The 18,097-nt window shown below is 39.9% G+C and overlaps 1 protein-coding gene across 1 annotated transcript in view; it reads left to right on the forward strand.

Moving 5' to 3' along the window:
* The window catches only part of Thsd7b (thrombospondin type 1 domain containing 7B), an 857,540-nt gene that overhangs the window by 768,443 nt on the left and 71,000 nt on the right, over positions 1–18,097 (forward strand). Inside the window, exons 16-17 of the mRNA XM_075987816.1 lie at positions 307–440; positions 7,621–7,771. Coding sequence (XP_075843931.1) covers positions 307–440; positions 7,621–7,771 — 285 coding nt within the window. The remainder of the gene's footprint in view (positions 1–306; positions 441–7,620; positions 7,772–18,097) is intronic.

Here is an 18,097-nt window from a genome sequence, read left to right on the forward strand (position 1 = left end):
GGCATGTGCACATTCTTAAAAGAAGAGGAATGATAATGGAATGCCTTCTCCTGGCACGGGGATGGCCGTCCTTTGTTCTTGTTTGTGAAGGCATACCATCAGACTTCAGTTGATTTTCTTGTGTGCTTCTTCGGGCAGCTCACGAGATTCAGGGAAGTCAGATATGTCTTCCTTTGGGGGGTGGAATTTGGGTAATGGGCCACATTGTCACTTCCCAAGTTATATTGAGCAGGCATTACTAAAGGATTTTGTATGACTTGGATCGTTCCACATGATTTTTTTTCCTTTCTTTCCTGCTCTTGACAGGTTCATGAGGCAGTCCCATGTTACAGTGAGTGCGATCAATATTCCTGGGTTGCAGAACACTGGTCTCCATGCAAAATCAACAATGAGCTGAGATCGCCCCGCTGTGGAAGAGGAACACAATCTAGAAGAATCAGGTGTGTGATGATGAAGAGAGAGAGCATTTGTGTTCTTCATAAAAACGCCGGTGTTGCTACCTAGATACCTGATGATATCCGTTCTGTGTCCTCTGACTGTGCGCAACTTTGAGAATCCATGGAAGCAAGTACATCTCTCCTACCTATGAGCAGTGGGAAGGCCTCTGCAGCCCGCCACCCACAGTCTTTACTGTTTCCTAATTATACTGGGGGCAGTCCACTGCAAGGAACAGATCGGTGGCTGTCCATTAGCTCCCAGCCATCACTGCTAACAAATCAAGAGGCTCTCACTGCTTTGCCATGGCTTATTTCAGTGCTGTGGTTAGCATATTTGGTGGCTTTTAGTCTATTTGGGGATGCCATTATATCACACTGAAAAGGTTAACTTAAACCTTCCATAATTAGCCCCAAACGCTAAAAGTCAATAAAAATCTATGGGTAATATTTATACATTGTAACATTAAAAAAACATATCCATAAAATAATTATGAATTCTGGATCACTCTGAAGAAGATTGTCAAAGGATTTTGACATAAAGCACTGGAAACAAAAACATATTTTTACCAGAGTTTGCCAAGATGGTACATTTAGAAATAACTTGTAACCAAACAGCAGCAGCCTTCAGAACAAACCATAATAGCAATGAGATGTTACAGTTGGACAAGCAAAAGCTAAAGTATTGATACACAACCGTATGTAAAATAAGAAGAAAGACTAGTTTCATCAATTACCCATCTGAATAGCACAGGGCATTAATTTTACAGATGTAGCAAACCCCACTACAAAAGAATAGACTATACTGGAGTCAGATAGCTATCTGTTAAGATGACCATTAGCTGGAAGCCTGTTGCTAAGGTATATCTTACTTACTTGTGTTGACTGTGACCTTGGAAAAGCTTCATCATTCAGTAATTCACCCAATAGTCATCACTTCACAGTTACAATGTTTCAAAATCTCAGAAAGGCACGGCAAAAGCAACAGCTAATGGCAGAATTATAAAGGCGTTTCTCAGGATTCCAAGCAAAAGCTAGCAGAGAACTCACTTCCCTTTCCTTGGGTCCACTGCTGTTTTGCTCCACCATCTGTTTGGTTCGGGTTCTAGCAGTCTTTGGGCTTTAACCATTGCTTTGTCGGAACCTCTGCCTTGTATCACACATGAGTGTGAAAAGTGACTGACCAAGCAGGTTTATAATGTAAGCTGACACATCGTCTTGCACTTCCTTCCTGCTCAGGTCTCTTTGCAATTTTAAAAGGAAATCTCAGGGAAGATAGAAAGCATCAAGAGAACCAATTGTTACTGACAGAACTGTTTGATGCTGATGGAGGAAAACACAGGCAACTAAGCTCCTTGCAGCTCGGCTCATACATATGCTGCCTGATACAGTAAAAATAAATGCATAAAAATGCAACTAACAGATGTTCCTATGTGGCATACCAATTTTACCCCTCCACAAATCCATCTGTCAAAGCGCTATCCCCTAGTATTCACACTGCAATGGAGATAAATGAGATCAGGTACTTAGAGGAAAACGAGGCAGTGTATCTGCCCTAGTCCGATGTGAATGTGTCTACCTGAGCCGAGGAGATTGGGAAACTGAGTAAGGTTGCATATTTAAAAGACAGAAGTTTGAGGACATCTTGGGCTACATAATGCCCTCTCTATGATGCAAAATAAGGCACTGAGAGGGAAATAAGGACACAGAATCATGCATAGGAAAGACCATAGACACTGGAGGAAAGAAAGCAACTTGCTAACAGTTTGCTCTCAGATGTCTAGATTTTACAATGAGAAGGAAATACATCTGTATGGCCTGTGCTACCTTCTCATGATGTTTTTCTGTTTGATATGGTGGCCCTAACTGACCAGCACATGCTCACTGTTAATGTCACATACAAAGTGTGAACCAAATCTTCCAGGCACCTTGGACTACAAACTATTATTGATCTTAATAAGACATGGTTACAAAGAGTGAAACATATCATCTCTTCCCTTTCTTACAACCTCAGTGCTAGAATACTGCTTTACTTTTCCTTCATGGCTGTGATAACTCTAGGCTCAAGCTGTGTTTATGATTATTTGCTACCTATGTCCCAGCCATGGATGTGGGTATAGGAAATAAAATAGTGAACAAGGAATATCTGTTTCCTCAAGGAAAAATGAAACTAACAAAAATAAACACAAATAAATATAAAATGTAGTGACTTGTCTTTGAAATGTCAAGAATAAAACCAAAGTGGGTTTGTAGTTGTAGAGGTCCTGATTTAGAGAGGTTGGTCAACAAAGTGAAGTTTGGGCAGGAACCTGAATGTAATGACAGAGCTGCCTGGGTGTGAAAGAGAATCCCCAGGAAAACAACTTGTGACAGGTGCTTCCTGTCTTGATGGGAGGATAACCAGATGTCCCATTGCCTGCCACTAGTGTGACAACCATGTTGTACTCTTAAGTAAGGCAAAGTCAGGACATCATTCTGACTTTGAAGGCATGAAGCTAGGAAAGATTTCAGGTAGAGGGGAGGTTGCATTTACACTTATCTAAAAGAACCTACCTAGGGCTAATACAGAGAAGGTTCTGAAGGGGACAGAAAGATGGAAGCAAAGACTTCCAGAAGAAAGAGGCTCTCAGTTAAATTTGGTTTAATAAAATTAAAGATGCTGAGAACGTCAACTTTGTAATAAATTTCAGTGCTATGAAACATCGTAGATTTCTGTCTGATTGAGACAATGGGGATGTTCTATCGGGAACTCACCAAGGCCAGCTGGCCTGGGTCTGAAAAAGCATGGGATAAATCCGGACTAGCTGAACATAGAGGACAATGAGGAATACTGAGAACTCAAGAACAATCGCAGTGGGTTTTTGATCCTACTGCACTTACTGGCTTTGGGGGAGCCTAGGCAGTTTGGATGCTCACCTTAGGAGACCTGGATAGAGGTGGGCGGTCCTTGGGCTTCCCACAGGTCAGGGAACCCTGATTGCTCCTCGAGCAGATGAGGGAGGGTGACTTGATCGGGGGAGGGGGAGGGAAATGGGAGGCGGTTGCGGGGAGGAGGCAGAAATCCTTAATAAATAAATAAAAAAAAAGAAAGAAACTTCATAGATGATGCTTAAATGGCCATAAAATGGGAAAGAAAGAAATATAATGATTATTAACTGGCCTGGTCCACAGGAGGAGTGGTAATGCCATTTGTTGAATTGAGAAATGTGACAATCAGGCTTGACACGAAAACAAGTTAGCTTTCCAACCCGATAAATTTGAGATATGATATTAGCTTTCCCACTGATCTATTATAGGCTGCATTCAGAGGAGAGATTAAGGTTATAAATTTCACTGCCATTAGCTTGTAAATTCAATATATGCTGATAACGTTTTGAGCCCTGGGTAACTCTAACACTTGTAAGTTAGAAAGATTCAAAGAGAATGTTTCTAAAACTGATACTGAGAAATTTCCAAGGGAACAAGAAGAAAACGAACAAAGTAAGAAGGCAAGCAGGAGATTTTTTTTTTATTTTTAAAGGAAGATGCAGTAGTCAATTGTCTCCAGTGCCACTGAGCTCCCTGAGATAAGCAGTGACCCCTGAACTTGGCGGTGGGGAGTCTCTGAGCGATTCTGATAAGAGGGCGGTCTGCAATCACAATAGAGGCATGACTAAAGGGGTTCAAGACGGAACAGTTGACGAGAGACAAGGCAGGAAGTGTTGACAGCCAACACAAAAAACTGCCTCAAAGCAGTTGTGCAGCTTTTGAGTGAAGTGAGTGATTGCGGATGGGGAGATGGGCAAGAAAATTGATGCCGTGGGATATATAATGGATTATGCGTTTCATTCGGGAACACCTTTGGTTTCGGTCTTCTTAAGTTTTTACTTGTGGACTGCTCAGAATCGCTAGAAATACTTCTTCTTCAATCATGAATAAAATAGATAATTCTAATAGCCAGTATTCCAGGAGCACAGTGAAAGGATTCTAGCGTGGCAGAGAGAATGGGAGCCCCTCAAAGATGTCTGCATTCCAATTCCTGGGGTGTGATATGTGTTTTATGAAAAAGATAGCTGTCCAGCATGATTAAGGTAAAGACCTGGCAGTGGGACAACAGTTCCAAGCTGTCTTGGTGGGCATAGTTTGTTCACCAGAGACTTTGAAATGGTAGAGGAGGTGAGAAAGAAGACATGGCAACAGAAGGACAATATGAAGAAGTGTGAGAATTCTGCTTTGTAGGGAAAGAAAGTGCCACCAGAGGAAAGACAATGGCCTTTGGAGCCTGAAAAATGAAAGAAACATCTCTAGTGCAACCCCTGAATCTACACTCAGGCACTGGGATATCTATTCTGTTTGCCTATGCTCTTCAGTCATAAGATGATAACTTTCTATTGATTAAACTATTGAGTTAGTGGTGCTATTATTATTAGTAGGTAGACATCTGCTGAAATTCCTGCTGAAGTATAAGGTCCTTCAGTGTGCTGAGAGGTCCTAATCTAAGGGCATTTGGGAACTTCTCTAGATATTAAACCTTCAGTTACTCACATGGAGAGGAGAGGGACAACCACCAGACTGTGCGTTACACAGGGCCTCTGAGGGTCTAGATACCCACGGCACACATTTTCACAACCCTGCTACGTTTGACCCCATCTTCACCCCAACACCCCATCCCCTACAAATTATAGAATTTTCTGTGGGAGGTCTCTGTAATATAAATGTAGTTATTTTCATTATTGCCCCTTAAAAACATACTATTCAATATGAGCCATCGAATTTGTGGCAAATACTTGGTATCTGGTGCCCAGCAGTTAGAAGATATGCCTTTCCACACCCCGTTACTATGAACACAGTTTTTTCCCCGGGGTCTCCAAGAGTAGAGAGGAAAGAAGAGGAAGGTGTATCCACAGCACGATGGGATTCTTCTTATCGCCATCATTAATTATGTTTTTGTAACCAATTCCTTTATTACTGCTTTTGTGGCATATTGGAAGTGAACAGAAAGCATGCCCATGCCCACTGGCTATCATCGTTCTCTTTCTAAGTGAACTAGAAGAAGGTCGGCTCACGATATGAGGAAACTCCAGAAAGCAAGCAGAACGCACTTCCTAACTTCCTCGGGTTGTCCTGTGAAAGACTCTGAAGCCATTCTAAGGGCCCTCCTTCTCCTATGGGCTCTTAGCTCAGAAGAAATGGAAACCTAGAGATGACTTTGTGCCAGGCCTCCCCCCATGAAGACATTACTTACTCTTCCTTCTACCCACCATGCTCTGTGACTCTCCTGAATACAGTGCTTAGATTTTTATTGCTTCACTCATACAGCTTGTTTCATTTTCCACACCATTTCCTAAAGTTTTTTCTATTTTAATGTATTAAAGGAAACTCTTTCAGTGAAAGATAGCATAATTGGGGCGGAGAGGGCATCACAGGGCTTCAGAACATCACTCCTAGAATGCAATGAGTACCTTGGTCCCTGACAGTAATAGACCAGGAAATGCCTTTTGTCTGGTCTATCTATCTCTGGCTGGCCTCAAACAGCCTCAAAGTGACAATCTTCACGCCTCAGATCCTAAGTCTTGGGATATTAAGTGTGCACCACCATCTGGATATTGCTGCCATTTTTATCTTCACCTTTATTGCTATCACTAGAACAAAACACTCACAAATATAGCAACTGTGTCTAATTTTCTTCTCAGTAACTAGATTCTTATACCATAGTAACCCTCAGAATTCTTTATTAAATAAGTCTGGGCCACACTTGTAATCCTTAGCACTTAAGAGGTAAAGCTGTGGTCATTAGAAATTCAAAGGCTGCCCTGAAATACATAAGACCTTGACTCAAAAAAAAATTGACCGAATCAGTAAATATTGACAATAAATAATTTCTGACATCTATCAAACAAACCTGGCTTATAGAATATGTATCTTTAGTATTTGGAGGCAGGGTACATTTAAAATGAATTTCTAAGATACAATTACAGAAAAATGACAATACCATGGGAATATGGCCAGGTAAGTTTTCACGACATTACTGCACTAATACGACCAAAGCCAAAGTGGAAAACAAAATATTTCTAAGATTGCTTATGCCCCTGTTAGTCACTAACCATTCTTCTAAGGGTAACCATTATGATGATGCCACAAATTAGTATTGCTTCATATTGAAAATCTATATGAAAGAATCATCACAGAGTATAGAGACTTTGTGTGTGGCACAGCATATCTGTGCCACCCACGCCCTTATGTGTACCAAAGAGTCTGTGCGTTCTCACCCTTTATTGGAGGCAATGCAATTTAGAACAGTAGGTACAGCTGTTATATAGTATTGACGGGTTGAACTATTCCTGGCTTGGTTGTGTACGAATACTACCACTGCAAGCATCTCCAGATTGCAGGTTGTTTGGTGTGAGCTTCACACATTTCTGTTTGTCTGTCAGGTTATGTGGAGTAGAAACTCTCAGCCAGTTTTGTTACACACTTTTCAACCAGCAGAATGAGCTGATTTATACACCACTGACACCTCTGCCATGTCCATGTATTTTACTTACACCATTTTGGATACAACGCTGTGATTTAGATATGATTAAATTCTCATCGTGTGTACCCAGAATATGATGACAGACATCATTATGTGTGCTTTACCTCAATGTCAATGTTGAGGCTATGTTGGCCACACAGGTGTAATCTATATCCTTGGGCTTTTGTGGGCCATGACATTGTTTGCACATTACCCTTTGACTGTGATGGCCACATCCCATATAGACATGCAAAACTCAAATACCTTTATTAATGACTGATTATTTTTACATTATTTTCTTATCCCCTACAACATGTGGAATAAATATGGAAATGGTTTAAGAACTTTGAGAAAGGTTTACAAGAGCCACGGGAAGTATGAATGTTCTGTCTTAAACCAAGTCATCTATTCTGTATTTGGAGAAGGAAACTTACAAGATTTGTAGAAATTGAAGGAATATGCACTTGGTGCTGGACCTTTATGTCTATACTCTACATCTTTGGAGAATGGGCACTAGACAAGACAGCTACTACCTGTGACATTTCTCAATTCTTTTACTTGCTGTATCAAGTGTTCCTTATTGAGTTCTCACTCAATAAAAGACCACTGGATGAAGGAGATCAGGCTATTGATTTAGTTTTCCTCTTTTATCTCCTGGTCCTAATTTACATGCATTATCTCCACCACCCACAGGTGTGTGAATACTGCTGACAGTGAAGGAGGGGCAGTGGACAGGAGGCTGTGCAACCAGGAAGACGCTCCCCCAGAAACCCAGGCCTGTTCCCTCCTCTGTCCCAGCGAATGTGTCATGTCTGAGTGGGGAACATGGAGCAACTGCCCACAGGTAATTTCCTTTGCTGATGCCGGAATCTTCCTCTGTTTCCTTCTCTGTGTCCTCTATAAATGTACATCATGCGTTTTCACAGCTCTCCTCTAGTGACATGGGAAAAGAAGAGTTCCCAGGAATCCTCCCATAACTGGAATAGAAAGAAAAACAAATGAAAAATTACAAATGAGAATGAGCAATTTAAAATACCATTGCCTCTTCCAAGGCATTTATGTTGAGACTATGAACAAAGAAAATAGCCTGTAATCATCATGCTGTGAATCAACTGTGCACCATTTTTAAGGGGTCTTCTCTAGCACCGAATAACTCTCATTATAATGTCTTGGTTCTGTTCCATTTTTATCCAGAAAGTATCAATTTCCTTCTAGGAGTTCAACCCCACTGTGCAAGGCCACTTCTGTGCATGCCTCTGTTTTTGCCTTTTGCTGTTTTCCTAAAGATGAGGCATTTTTTTCCTATGTCACTGCTTCTTCCAGAGCTGGAAAAAAAATTAGGCAAATCATTTGCTTTATTTTTCCTTTTTTTATTTTAGAAAAATGGAGACATAGCAGCAATATGGAAACTACTAAATAGCATAAGTGAAAGAGTGAAATTTCCATATGGTAAATTTTGATATTTTTAAGCTTGTATTTCTGTTTAGAGACAGGGAAAGAAAAACAAGGATGAGTTCCAAACATTGCAAAGAAAGAACTTGGATGCCTCACGTTAAATTTTCCTACTTGTAAGTGTGGAACAATTAGAGAAATCTTGCTGTTATTATGGAAAGTATCTTTGAAATGAGCTAATAACTCACATTTGCATTTACTAATTATTGACTCCTTATTACTTATTGTAACCCCAGTGAGATCTGATATGTATCTTTTTATCTGCTGAGCGAGTCTGAAGGCACTGAGATGGCTCACCAGGAAGACACGCCATTTAGTCTAGCTCTTCGTCTGTTTGTGCACAACTTAAATATGCTGAAAGTTGACATTTGAGGGCACAGGACTGTTATCTCTAGTCACATCAAAGATCTGCCTACTTAAGTTCGACTTGCTATAGGTGACTGTTCGGCTGGGAGTTGGAACAAAGTTCTCCATTTAACAAGTGCTGAGATAACAAGAATCTTCGTTGCATCTGAGGAAGCCAGAGCTTTGCTTTTTATACTATTAACCCACTTAATCTTGGGAGAATAAAGACCTACTTAGGCAGAACATTGTTCTTCCTTTAAAATGTGGTGTTTATTTTAACATCAAAGTGTTTTAACTCTGCATATCTTTTCTATGACAGGATGTGCATTTCCCACATTAAGATGGACATGAACATGATCTTTAGTTTTCTACATATGGAAGAATGAGCAGCCTGAGGAAGTTAAAGTAAATGCAGAAGTTATGACCTTCCTCATTTGTTCTAATTTACTCACAGAAGATTCCAGAAAGTTCTAGGCATCTTGTTATGAAAAGCTTACTCTGGGGACAAAACATTTGGTGACTGGGCTAAAGTGTTTGCTGCAGGAACAGTTCTGATGTTTGGCATGGAAGTCTGCATTTGATTCCTCATGAAAGCTACTGTTTTTAAGGTTTTCCAAGTGTGGTCATTCTGTTTTTCAAGGGTTTAGAAAGTGGAGATGGAGAAAATACTTTAGCCTCCATTCATGCGTCTTAAAGATGATATAGACAATTGCTCGCTTGTCAATGTGAAATGTTCCTACCATCGCTTCTGGAGTGTTACATAATGATAGTAATAATAGCCTCACAACAGCAATAATAACTTTGAGCAGTCTCATGCGACTCTCACTGTGATGAATGTATGTAACACTCTTTCAGAACAGCAGTGTTAAGAAGTCAGATGCTTGGTGGTGCCCTTACCACTGGGACGGTGCCTTCTCCCATCCACCACACTAACCTCACAGTAAACAGAAACTGAATGGGAATGGTAATCAGGGCTCACAGTTGATTACTTCCCCATAGCTAAGTGTATTACACAGTTCTATCAAGTTGTGAGGTCTTCGCATAGTACCCTAGCATCCTCAGAGCTAATCAAGCTGACGATGAAGAAGAGCATGCAAAGACAGGAAGCTGGATCTTTGTGCCTAAAGTTTAATTAACATTTTAACACACATTTCCTGAGGAAGAGGAAACCACAATTTATAATCACCCCCCCATACCACGTGTTGATTTAACAGGCTGTTCACTGTTATCAAATTCTCTTTTAATAACAGTATAACATACATTCATGGAACAAATTCCTTATTCTTATTTCTTTTATTATTATTATTATTTATTTCCATTAAAAAATTTACACTTTCTCCCCTCCTCCCATTCCCCTCCCGCTCCTCCACTCAGCTTCCTCCCTTTCTTTCCCTCCTTAAGAGAGGGCAAAAAACACTGCCCTGTGGGAAGTCCAAGGCCCTCCCAGCTACATCCAGGCCTAGGAAGCTTTGCATCCAATTAGACTAGGGTCCCCAAAAGCCAGTACATGCAGTAGAAACAAGTCCTAGTACCTTTATCAATGGCTTCTCAGTCAGCCCCCATTGTCAGCCACATTCAGAGAGTCCAGTTTAATTGCATGTTCATTCAGTCCTGGTCCAGCTGGATTTGGTGAGCTCCCATTAGAACAGGCACACTGTCTCAGTAGGTGAACCAACCCCTCGTGGTCCAGACTTCCTTGCTCATCTTCTCCCTCCTTCTGCTCTTCAACTGGATCTTGGGAGCTCAGTCTGTTGCTCTGATGAGGGTCTCTGTCTCTATCTCCATCCATCACCGGACGAAGATTCTATGGTGATATTCAAGATATTCATCAGTGTGATAGTGGGGCAAGGCCAGTTCAGGTACCCTCTACTCTGCTGCCCAAGGACCTAGCTGGGGACATCCCGTGGACACCTGGAAACCCCTCTAGAGCCAAGTCTCTTGCCAACGCTAAAATGTCTCCCTTAATGTAGATATCTTCTTCCCTGCTCCTATAGCCACCCTTTCTCCATCTCCACCCTCCCACTCCCCCAAGCTCTCTCCAGTCTTTCCTTTCTCCCTTCTCTCTCCCCCTCTCCCCTTCCCCTACCCCCACCTCCACCCTTACCCCCAACCTCATGCTCCAAACTTTTTCCCGGCAATCTTGTTTGCTTCCAATTTCCAGGAGAATCTATATATGATTTTCTTTGGGTTCACCTTGTTATTTGGCTTCTCTAGGCTTGTGAACTATAAGCTTAATGTCCTTTGTTTATGGCTAGAATCCACTAATGAGTGAGTACATTCCATATTCATCTTTTTGGGTCTGGGTTTTCTCACTCAGGATAGTGTTTTCTATTTCTATCCATTTGCATGCAAAATTCAAGATGTCATTATTTTTTACTGCTAAGTAGTACTCTAATGTGTATATATTCCACACTTTCTTTATCCATTCTTCCATTGAGGAACACCTAGGTTGTTTCCAGGTTCTGGCTATACAAATAATGCTGCTATGAACATAGTTGAATAAATGCTTTTGTAGTATGAGGCATCTCTTGGGTATATTCCCAAGAGTGGTATTGCTGGATCCTGAGATAGATTGATTCCCAATTTCCTGAGAAACTGCCACACTGCTTTCCAAAGTGGTTGCACAAGTTTGCATTCCCACCAGCAATGGATGAGTGTTCCCGTTACTCGACATCCTTTCCAGCGTAGGCTATCATTGGTGTTTTTGATTGTAGCCATTCTGACAGGTGTAAGATAGTATCTCTAAGTTGTTTTGATTTGCATTTCCCTGATCACTAAGGAGGTTGAACATGACCTTGAGTGTCTTTTGGCCATTTGAACTTCGTCTGATGAGAATTCTCTTTTCAATTCAGTATCCCATTTTTTAATTGGGTTAATTAGAATTTTCATGTCCAATTTCTTGAACTCTCTAAAAAAAAAAGGCATCCTACTGAATGGGAAATCTTCACCAACCTCACATCAGACAAAGATTTGATCTCCAAAATGTATAAAGAACTTATTCTTATTTCTTTTTTCCATCCTACCAATATATAAATGACCTTTATGTGTCTTCAAGAATGATGGTGGCATGGCGATTAAACTTCTATATTCTAGGATTCTTGTCAGAACACAAGGACAACGGCAGCTATTGCTGCAGGGCATTTAGGCATGCATAAGATGAGGGTGTTTATAGTATGGCATTGGTAGAAGAAGAGAAATAGAACAGAAGCCTATAGTCATCCTTTATATTGATTGCAACATGGGTGGGAAACCAGAGGCCTACCATAGGATACATTTAAATTTTTTAGGAAATATCTCTTCCTCCACACAAGTAAATTCCTATTCAGTCTTACAAAAATAAAATAAAACGGAATAAAAGATATTTCTCTTCCAGAAATATGACTTGTTCTATTTAAATCAATGTCCCCCAAATAAGGCACTGGACAGTGAATCACTAGGCTACTAACCTCTTTGCTCATTGCAAAACAGTTAGAGGAATAATGGAATGTATTAGAAATGGTGGGGAAGGCATTGGGAACATGGTGAAAGGAAGAACTGGAGGCTGACCATGGGGTGAAGGAAACAAAAGCAGTTTAATGCAGACACTGAGGAAAATGGGACACACAGGTTTTACATTTTCATATGCTTGGGAGACTTGGTTGCCATGACGTGACTGTATCTTTATTCATTATTCCAACTTGCTCACTTTTCTGCAATGCTTTAATTTGAAAAAGATGCTTATTTGATTGTTAATAGAAGAACTTTCCTAACCAATAGTGTTGACTCTTGAAATGTATTTTAGCATCATTATTTTGTCTATGTTTCTCTTTTTAAAATATTTAAAACTAATTTTATTTTTTGAAATTTAATATAATTACAAAATTTCTCTTTTTCCATTTCTACCCTCCATCTCCCCATCTTTCTTTCTCTCTCTCTTTTTTTCCCTCTCTCTCTCCCTCTCTCCCTTGCTAGGGTTTTATTTAGGTAGTTATGTCAGTGAGACTTCTTCTGACATTTATAGGACACTAAACCTCCCAGCAAAAGTCCTTGTCACTCTGACTCTTGGAAATCCTTCCACTCATTCTTTATTATTATCTGCGAGCCTTGGTACAGGAGTTGTATTGTAGGTGTATCAGCTGGGGCTGGGCACCACACAGTCGCTTGTTCACTGCGGTTTGATCAGTTGTGGTTTCCTGTGATTCTCTCTGTCTGTTGTCCTGTGACATTTACTTGATGAGGGAGAAAAGTATTTTATGTCTTAAAAATAAATATATGCATATTTAAGTTTCTATAGTCAAACAATGCATACGTTTATACTTAGCCTTTTTTATTACACATTTTCCCTTTTAGCTAGTTCATTTTTCTTGTTTCCTCTGATCCTATATCCCTACTGAATATTCTTTTAATCCCTTATTTTTTAAAACTGGTTTATAAATGTCTGATTTTTGTCTATCTTATATATATTTGAATATAATGCACTATTCAGGTATAGATATATTTATTTATACTGCCAATCTCTGCAGAAGTTTTAACTATGAGATAATACAGATTTTCCTATTTATGGATGACTGCTCTTGGAAGCTTTCCAAATAATTATTGACATGAGAAAGCAAAGGTCTTGGTGATGATTATCAATCTGAATCATTTTCTGCAGAAGCAAGACTGGAAACTTCCTTGAGAACTGTGTCTTAGGTTTAGCAAACCTGAGTGAATGTTGCCTGATTCCCCTCTAGCTGGGTACCAAAGTAGGACTGATGAAGGCACATATCCAGGAGTCCCTCCCCTCAGCCAGTTGGAACCAGATGTGCTCAGAGCCTTGCTCTTAAGGGGTCCCAATCACCTGGGAAGGATGTGTGAAATCAGAGAAACAAAGAAAAGTCTGACCACCTTTTGAAAACAAGTGGCCCCAGATAGCCTGAGTCATTTATATTTAAATGGTTTTAATAGTTTGTGTGAACAGTTTTACAATCATATTTGTTTCTTTAATTTTTAACAATAATTACAATAATTGTCAGTTTGTTCTCTTATCTCCTCCTTTTCTGTCCCTCAACTTCCCGACGGGTAATCATTACCTACTCGATTCGTAGTCTTAATATTAGAAGCATAGGCAGAATAGCAAGCAACAAAGGAAGTTTTCCAACTAGGCACACCTACAGGTGGAACAGTGTGCTCAGATGGCAACACTTGCCATTACATCGTTATGCAAAGTGAAAGAGAATTTTAGCTCTAATCAAATCTAAACTCTCCCAATCAACTCAGCCAAGGCTGAATCACTTCTTTATCTTATACTACTCTGTCTCCTATAGGGGATATACCAGGTTTCTTCCTACCATCCTGTAAACTACATAACTAAAAGGCTTCTTCTAATAGTTGGCAGTGCTTATTCCTTGTTCTCATGTCCCCTTCCTCTCAGCTTCCTAAGGCGTTGGCTCCTACAATTTTGGCACAGGTATAGAACTGAGGGCATTGTGAGTTTCTATGATTCTGCTTCATTCCCTGTCCTTAGACTGTTCCCATTAAGTCTTGATATCATCTCTTCATTTGCATGACTCTTAGACTCCTGTGGTTAGAATCATTCTCTCCCGGACAATTATGCAAATATGTAATGTTCTGAACCACTGTGACTCTTTCAGACTTGTTACAAGGTGTGTTAGAAAGGCAGCATCCTAGTCTTGAGAATCTCGAATTCATGGTCACACTTGAAACATCAAAGACTTGAAGAGCTGAGTCAGATCCACTGTATATTTTATACAACATCCCCTTTGGCTCACCCAGAGGAGAATCATCGGGGAAAGTTTTCCCAATGCAATAGCCATTTTCTCTAAGACTCTAAGAAGGTGAAACTAGAGGCAGACAGCACCAATTTGTTTAAGGAAAACAAAGAGAACAGGTAACACATTTGCTGCTGGGAGCATGCTCAGAAATATACAACAAACTAGCCATTGACCTTGCCAAAAATGGGTTAAAATCTTCCAGGCCTTGCTGAAAGGAGAACTTATTCATGCTGTTCTCGGGCCTTGTCTCCTGGAGAAGTCATATGGCTCCCAGCACGGATGCTCACCAAAGAGTAGTTCATATGAAGACTCATAATCAAAGCCTGATGTCTGTGTACTGTCACCAGGACTGACGAGTGTCACAGGGGAAGGTTCAAAAAGAAACTGCACTGCCCTTAAGTGTAATGGAATCTGAATGTTATCACTGGCTTAATACACTGCCCAGTGCACCTCCTATTACCCCTCCCCTCTCTCTCTGCATAAGTGTGCCATCCTCTAGTGAAAGCCGGTACAGAACATCGCCTTTGTTCCTTCATGCAGACTCTGCTTAGAAGACACAGAAACAGATGCCCGTTTCCTGAGAACTGACCCATTTCTGTCATATTCACAGTGCTCGGGCATGACATAGGGGGAAGTCTGTGAGCCCTGAGGGTTCATTGCAATGAATGGCACTTAGCACCACTTCTGCAAGCTGTGTCTTGTTTCAGGAAGCAAATTGCCCCAATGTCTAGTGCTCCAAGCACTTTCTCAGCCTCTCCTGACCATCTCTGGAGTACATGTAGAAAGACCAAGATCCTCAAGCTGTCCAATATTTTCCTTTGACTTAGTGAGAACCAGAAGGGAGTGTTGGTGATTTCCCATCATCTCAACTGTGGATTCTGGGTTCTGCTAACCTGCAATTGGCACTCAGCCAGAGATGACAGTTCATCACTCCGGGGTTTGTGAAGGTGTGTTTTACCCCAGTACCCTGAGGTCTAATATCACTTTTGAACCAGGCTGGTTTTGAGAGTCACGGAGGGAGAGTGCTTACTCACTTCATGCATTGGAGCAGAAAAACAAGAACCAAATTAAAACATTTTATAGCAATCCCTGGTTTAAATTTAATATGACAGCTATAATTTTCTCTTAACACAGTCTGATCTCTTTGATTCTCAATAACATTAACTTGGAATACAGACAAGTGGTATATGCTGACGATTTTCTCCTTCTTTCTTTCCTCTGTTTGGTGATCTCTCTCTCTCTCTCTCTCTCTCTCTCTCTCTCTCTCTCTCTCTCTCTCACCCCCTCTCCAGATGGCATAGAGTTTAGATTTTTCTTGAATGAATACTTAGCATGAGCTGCAATGAGGATCTGTGTCTGTGTGTGTAAACTGACGCATTCTGACGCTGTTTCACAAGGTTTGTATAGCAAGGGCTTTAAAAGACAGTCCCTTCACTGAGAGCTCATTGCATTTTAAATAGAACATTTAGTTTTCTGAAAGTTATTTTAGTATCTGCATTGCATAATCGAAATGGGGCACTTTTGTGGTGTATTTAAGTGAGGTGATTTACATTCTCCTTCTGGGCATCAATGTTCTGAATACGGCACGTTGGCGCTCTATAGTAACCTGCATTTCTGCAAGCTTGAGACAGTGAGTGGAGCTCAGAGAAGGTGATTCTTCAGGGACTGTGAAACCCAGCGACTTTGCCTGGGGATTGGGGTCCCTTCCTTAGCTACTCTCAAGCCAATCAGTCTAGACAGGACTGGAATCTCTCTCTGAGCTTTATATGTAGAGTCATTTCTGATACAGGGATAAGATCCCCTGGAGAAGTTTTCTGTATATGTATATAGATAACAGCTTTCCTTTTCCCTCACTGGATTTTTATCCTTGTTTCTCATACTTGTGTACTTTTGTCTGGAGTTTGTTTCAGTGGCTTAATCTTCACTGATTCTAATTTTTGAATTCTAGTTTGCTAATGCATTGCATTCTTTTATGTTCATCCCACTTTCCTTGGGATTCAAGGCATAGATCCTCTAAATAGAATGCGGTGCTTTTAAATGACCTTTGCTGTATTTTGTAGTGATGAAGACCTTTGAGGGCTTTCATTGACGTGTGACAGTCATTGAGTATGGCAACCCAATTGATAAGTCAGGCCTGATTCTGACCGGTAATCTGACACTTGGTGCTGCAACTGTAATTCCTGTCACAAAGCTCTCAAGGTCACAAATACCCTACTTTCCTAAGCAAGCTGACAAATATAGGTCGGCTTTTAAATTTCAAGAAAATTCTAATTGCTTGAGCATTAATTTAGTAATTTTGTTATATATATACACTAATATTTATTGAATATATATATATAATTGATGTTTCCATAGGCAATTGCTGCTTGATTCAGATTTGTTAAGACTTCACAGTTACTGGCCAAATTTATTGTTTTTGTGAGGGCACATGTATATTGAAGATTTTCAGTTTCAGTTATTTTATTTTTCAATATCCTTTAGTCATTACGTGCCATTAGCCTATTGAAAAGTTATAGATGCCAGCTGTCTACAAGAAAATGTCATCACAGCTGTTTCCAGTCTTCCTGCAGCTCTGATAGTTCCCCTCTATATGTTGGCACCACACTATTTAACACAATGAAGCTCACAAGCACTGGCCTCTGTAATGTGCAGTTGATAGTTTTTACATCAGAACTTTCACTTGGACTCATCTGATGAATAGTGTCATTTCCTTCCTTTTCCTGTCTGTTTGTTTTCTGTATCTCCTCACTTTTTTCTCTATTTTAAGGAAACTATTGTGTTCTTGTCTGATTTAATTCAGTAATGATGAACTTTATTTTCATAAAAATATAGAACATATATATTGCACACACATATTTCTCTGCATACAAATGTTACATACTTTGAATTAGGAACAAAATTAGAATTATGAATTAATATCATACTGTAAATTGTTTTTCTTCTCCCTCAAACTTCCTATCTTTATGAATGTAACCTTTAATTAGAGGCATAGGTTATATTTGCACCTTCTATTTTACATAATAATTCATATTTGCAGATTTGTTCAGAAAATATTTATCTGTTCTCTGTTTCTTCCAGACAATTTTTGTGCATAGGGGTGAGATACTCATTATCTGCCACATTGTGTTTGTGAAACCCTACTCTAAGCAAGATGAAATAATGCTTTGAATATATATTTACTTGACTGTGACAAATTCCAAGTTCAAACGCTTTAGTGCATTTGAAGACCATGACTTTAATTTTGAAATCACAGCTCCCATTGAGGAATGCATCTTGATCCAGCGTATTTTTTCTGTTATTGAATATGCTAAAGTTTATGGTTTTATATAGAGATTTTTAGATCCTAATCCTAGGAAATTTTGAGCTTTTGAAAATGTTTTTACTTTTATATTTATCTCATTAATTATCAAACACTTAAAAATGTCAGTCAGTTTCTTCTCACTAGAGCATCTTTGGTGTAACTTTTCAGTTTTCTCATCTACACCTAAGCATTCTTCTTCCTTCTACGGCACCCATGAAATTTGCCTGCTTTCAACTTCACATTTTTTCACTTTCTTCATGATATTTTGTTAGACAGTGTTAGTTCTATTGATGCCAAATGTATTTTTTACTTTATAGAA

The sequence above is a fragment of the Microtus pennsylvanicus genome, chromosome 10 (assembly GCF_037038515.1).
Source record: "Microtus pennsylvanicus isolate mMicPen1 chromosome 10, mMicPen1.hap1, whole genome shotgun sequence".
NCBI lineage: Eukaryota > Metazoa > Chordata > Mammalia > Rodentia > Cricetidae > Microtus > Microtus pennsylvanicus.